General features: G+C 47.6%; 1 protein-coding gene across 1 annotated transcript; it reads left to right on the forward strand.

Moving 5' to 3' along the window:
- Positions 1-506: 506 nt before the first annotated feature.
- On the forward strand, positions 507-4855 carry LOC137166543 (vitelline membrane outer layer protein 1-like; the record flags this gene model as incomplete). The annotated part of the gene is made up of 3 exons (XM_067568315.1): positions 507-725; positions 1984-2087; positions 4561-4855. Coding segments are annotated over 3 exons (618 nt in total), but the record flags the coding sequence as incomplete, so codon positions are not given.
- Positions 4856-5771: the final 916 nt, after the last annotated feature.

Here is a 5771-nt window from a genome sequence, read left to right on the forward strand (position 1 = left end):
CATTTGGCTGCAGCCCCGACTTATGAACAGGGAGATGGGGTAGGGCAGAGTGACAGCAGAGGGTGGGGGAGAATCTCACCACTCGGTATGAGGGAGCTGCAGAGAGCAGAAATGAGACCCTGAGAAAAAGCTATAAAGAAAAATATTTCTCTTTTCCCCCCTGCCAATGCCCAGGACCCTCTGTCCAACACAGCCCCAAGGGCCTCTCCCCTGCTCCTCTTTACCTCTGAACCTTCAGCAGCTGCTCCTAAATCCAGCCTGCCCTCAGGACTCACACTTCCTCTTTTGCCCACTTAGCCCTTGCCCTGCGCGTATTTCCTTCATCCTCTGAAAGTCACAGGGGGAATGATGAGCCCTTTGTGTGCGAGGAGGTCAGGTCAGTGTCTAGGTGCAGGGACGTGGCAATGAGTGATTGCTCCCAGATGGATTGGCAGCAGGCCAGGCCAGCAAGGAAACCCAGCCCAACTTTCCTGGGTATAAATATCCCTCATGTCTGAGGCTGTTAGTCACTCACCATCTTCTTTGTGGGTACATCCAGAGCTGATACTGCACCATGCAGCCCCCTCACCCATGCAGTGCTCTGCCTGCTCCTCTCCTGCTGCTTCCAGGGTGCAGAGGCACGAAGTTACATCTCCACCCTCACTATCCCCAATGGAGGCCCGTGGGGTGAATGGGGGGAGAAGGAGTTTTGCCCCAGTGGCTACGCCAATGGATTTTCATTGAAGGTAAAATTCTTCCCATTCCCTTGCCACTTCCTCACCCTCTGACCTACACTCATCACTCAGTATCCCAGCAAGAATTTCTCTTGGCTCTAGACTGTTCCTAGTTTTTTTTTTTATAAATCCTCTCTTCCTCACACTCTGGCCAGCCATCGACATACAGGGCCAGTCAGTTTACTAAAGGTTGAGGGCAGGAAATATCTGTGACCACAGATCTGGGGCTGAAAGGAGATGAGAGCACAATTATCTATCCAGGTGGGTTTATGGGTCTTTGCTTTTGGCACAACCGGAGCCATCTGTTGAAGGAGAAGGGGGCATCGGGCAGAGTCCCAGGAGGTGATATTAAAAGGAGTTAAATCTGTCTGGCTCGGTAAGCCACAAGTCAGAGGGGAGGATGTGACCACTGTCTGTAAGTATCTGAAAGGTGTTAACATCAAAGGAGATAGAGGGTATATTTAAAAAGGAGGAGAAAGGGAATAAAATTAATGATGGAAGTTGGGTTTGAAACTTATTCTGAGGGCAGATCTTCTATTGAATGTTTTGCTGGCATTGTTGCCTGCAAGGGTGTGATTCATTTTCATTTTGTAACTATTTCTCTGCTGGCAAAAAGTCCCAGGTGTGCCTAAAGTGTTGTTGCCAGGATGGTGTATTTTGCTCACCAAACTGGAATGTATTCATTAAAAGTACATTTTGGCCACCACTGTTGTGGCTACACAAGAAGGCCATAATGGTAGAGCTCAGGACAGCAAAAACTTTTCTAGTGTAGAGCAGGCTTGCCCGGGTTTCCCGGCCAGAGAGAGGAACATGTTAATCTGTAGAGTAAGGGTATGTGAGTCCATCCTGCACACTTCATTTAAAGCCAGCCTGGATATCTCCCCTCTCTAGCGGCTTTGAATCTCTATTGCTGCAAGTGAAAATCCCGGTAGCAACAAGGGGTTGTGAGGAGGGGCAGGTTTCCTCATTCTTCCCAGCTTGGATCTGGGGCTCTCTTTCCAAGGGTGGATTAGCAAAGGGGTGGCGTGTCTCAGGGGAACTATGGGGCAGTTGTTCAGCGCTGTCTTCCAGTTTCCCAGGGCAGTGGCTGTTACAAGTGTCAAGGATACTCCTGGCTCTAATTACTACTGGACATTTTTCTTTCTCTTAAGAAATGCAGTTAATTTAATAATAGGAAGTTGGGAAGATGTATTGGGTTGAAGAGTGGAGTTTCCAACCCTTCTCCTCCCAATCTGTATCTGTGTCTCCATTACTTGTACCCCTCTCCTAGGTGGAGGGCTACCAAGGTCTTGGGGTAACATATGATGACACGGCTTTGAATGGCATTCGCCTGTACTGCACTGATGGCTCCAGCATCGAGTCCACTGTGGGGCCGTGAGTAGCTCTTTTGTTTCTCTCCCTCTTACTCTGCAGCCACAGAGAGAATAAATAACCATGAACGATGCCATTTGCACAGTGTCTCTTCTCTGACTTTTCCCTCTGTTTGCAGATAATCTATAAAAGAAAATTAAAAGAGGGCAATGGCTGTTCTGTTTCTGCTTTTTTATGATAGACACAGATGGCCATTTCATGTTAAAATTTAGATCTTGTGTGCCCTGGAAGTTACTGTGGAGGATGGGAAAGAAGCGTTGAAATGATACCAAACCCAGAGCACAGTGTGTAAACTGTAGGAACTGGCATGGGGAAAGGGATTTTTAGCTACGTCCTACATGTTCTTTGAGTAAAATCCTGGCCCTGCTGGAGTGAATGGGGATTTTGATATTGACATTATCAGTTGTTGGCTGCATGTGTGTTCTCTCTGTGTGCTGCACCTGCTGTGGGCAGGTAGCCGGTACAACACACCGTGATTGAACTGCCCAAGAAGACCACTGACTCAGTTCAGAGACAAAGGCACTCAGCCAAGTTTACTGCTGATAAAGTACAGTACTAGCACCCCATAGACTCTACAGGAACACTAATACATGTATGCCTGAGACAATGGACTGGCTCAGTAAGTGGCAGGACTTTCCGCTTCCCTCTAGGCCAGAGACGCCTCCTCTGTAACCCCTCTTTTATACACTCATACAAACAAGTTACTTATTACCCTTCTGACATGGTTAGTTACCAATCCTATCCCTTGTACTTGTTGGTTCAAACATAACGAATTTATCAATCATTCTATCCTGTCCTCTTGTCTTGGATCGGTGTGTTCCTGTTGCATATGCCAGGCCTTTATGTTGGTGTGTACCTGCATCTTTTGGAATCTGCATACATGAATACACTGTGCCTTGTACTTCTTGGAAATGCCTACGTTTTTTTGCCACGTTCATGTACAACACAGTGAACTTGTAAGCAAGCGTCTGCTTTGTAACAGTGCCAGACGTTTGCTCATAGCCTGACTCTTGCTAATTTTGCTTTATATCATCATGGCCTGACTTTTGCTCACTTTAGTTCAGGCCTCCGGCCCTGTAGCAGACTCCAAGTTTCAAGTTTTTTTTCTCTCTGCTACAGACATCAATGGAGACAGGATTTCACCCTGTAGGTTCTCTCTACTGTCTAATGAGCACTTGGGAGAAGGATGTCTGGGTTCAAGTTTCAGCACCAAGTGTTACAGATCTAGTCAGGTGCCCCCTTTCAATCACCCTCTGGACTGCTGTGAGGGGAAGCCAAGCCTCTGTGTGCCTGGATTTCCGTGGCCTTTAAACCTCCCTGGGTCTTAGCAGGCTGTTGCACTGGTTCCTCTTGTGGTTTCTCTTGAACATTTCCTGGACACTGACTCAGTCTGCTACTCCTTCACAGAAGTGGGGCTGCTCCCCTCACCTGCCCTGGACTCCCAGGACTGGCACTGTCTCCCAAGATACCCCAATTGTTTAAATATACCCTCTCCCAGATCTCCACCACATTGAATTCCCTCCAGAGGCACGCAATAGTTGTGAAGCCCAGAACACACACTCAACCACTTTGCCCAGAGCTTATCAGAATTGTTATTTTACTTAGGCTTATGAAACCCAAAAGAGTACAGATCATAGAAAACAATAAACATCCTGACTACAATGTCTGTTGCTTCCCAGTTCACCCTGCCTTTGGAGCTGCATCTGTCCAGAAGGCTGCAGGGTGTCCTCTGTCTCATGCAGGTGTTGCATGCTGGATGACTTCTCCTCATGCAGTTCCTTTCCCCAGCTCCTCTGATCTTATTCTCTCCTGCTTAAAGCTTCCTCTTCCTTTCTGGCTCTTTTCCCATCTTTTAAATCCCACCTGGTCACCTTGCTGTTTTCTTTCTTCTGTCTTTGGTAACTTTCCACTGCTCCAAAAAACCCCACTCCTTAGACAGAGGAGGAAGTATCTTTGCCTTGGGATGCATTTACCCTTCTGCATAAATCTTGCTCTGTCAAAGCCCTGTCATTAACATTATGTGGCTTCTCTTGGTCTTCAGTCTGAGAATAGCTGGTGCATATCCTGTCAGCAGTGGTGGATCCGCACACAGAGAAGCATTTATGACAGAGCAGTTTTTCTGAGTAACATTTCATAGTAACTCCATAATATCAACCAGAAGTGGTAAGTTCTACACAGACATTCCCAAATTCGCACCCAAGGGCATCTCGTGAGACTCCCAGGGAGTTCTCCAGCAAAACCAGGACAGACCGGTCCTGACACTTCAGATGTTTCTAAGGCTAAATACAAGCAAGAATAAACACTACTCAAGAAAAAGAAAACAAAATACCGCAGGCCCTACCAGACCTGTTTTCAGGTCACTGCTGTGTGTCCTATGAACACTGGCCTCCGTGCACAGTAGTTGTGGATGACTGGTGCCTCCTGATGGGTAGCAGATGCTGAATAAGTCTCAGGCAGTTATTTTCTTCTCTGGCAGGTGGGGCCAATGGACTTTGAACCAAAGATGCCAGAAGAGCAACTTGAGGTCCTTCATTCTGAGGGTGGAACCACCACAGGGAGATGCCGATGACACGGCCGCTGACAACATCCACTTCATATGCTCAGATGGCTCATGGATGTTTGGCGGTGGACCAAACTGGGGTACTGCTAACCTACAGTCAAATACGTGCAGCTCTGGGGCCATTTGTGGGATCCAGACAAAGGTGGAGACATACCAGGGCAGAGGGGATGACACGGCACTCAATGATGTGAAGTTTTTCTGCTGCAACTAAACAAGCACCTGTCCCTGCCCGTCCCCTAACACCAGCAGCTGCCCATGAAACATCATTAAAGCTTAGCACTGCTCTTAAACAGGAAGGTGTCTGTGTCTTATTGTCCCAAATCAAGCATCTGAGCATGTACCATCCCCACATCTGCAGGTTAAGTGGGGAGGCAGGATTGTGGGGAGAACCAAGAGAAGAGAAGACTGAGAGCAGAGGAAGGCGAGTAAAACCCCATCACCTGAGATAACCACTATGATAAGGCTAAGAAGGGAGGCAAGACAATATTCGGTCGAAAGGCGTGTTTCAAGGTTTTCGGTGTTACCTGACATCTCTGTGTTCTGGGGAACCAGGGCGCAAAACCCTACTCTCTCTGGTTCACCTGAATGCCCCCAGACCTTGCTTGAACCAGAAACCAAAGGCTGTTTGAACCAGAAACCAAAGGCATCTCAATATGAAAAGGCAGTGGAAGACACACCCAAAACCCTCCCAACAATCCCTAGCCTCATCTACATCAAAGATGTAAAGGGAGGCATCTCCATTAGCACATCGAATGGAGAAAAGAAGCTTCATCTACATGGAAGATGGAACAAGAATTAGCATAGCGTATGGAGCAGCAACCTCCAAAGCAGGGACCGCACTGAACTCTGGGATTGCCAAAGCAGGGACGCACTGCATGATGGGAGATCTCTGCACCTGATGTAAATGAACCCACACCTGCACACAACCTGGGCTCAGCAGTTATCAGGGCCTCTAGTTATTGCTATGAAAAACACTGAATCTGCCTGGTTGCATTGTGAGCTCCTCAAGGAACACTGCCCATAGCCAGGAATGATCAGCTCCTTTTGTCCAGCATAAAGAAAACCACTCTGGGATACTTCACTTGAGACATTGTTTACCCATAACCACACCTGGTGTCTACAAAAAC

Source organism: Emydura macquarii, unplaced genomic scaffold, assembly GCF_026122565.2.
Source record: "Emydura macquarii macquarii isolate MOO-44397 ecotype Brisbane River unplaced genomic scaffold, CSIRO-AGI_Emac_v2 contig_2873, whole genome shotgun sequence".
NCBI lineage: Eukaryota > Metazoa > Chordata > Testudines > Chelidae > Emydura > Emydura macquarii.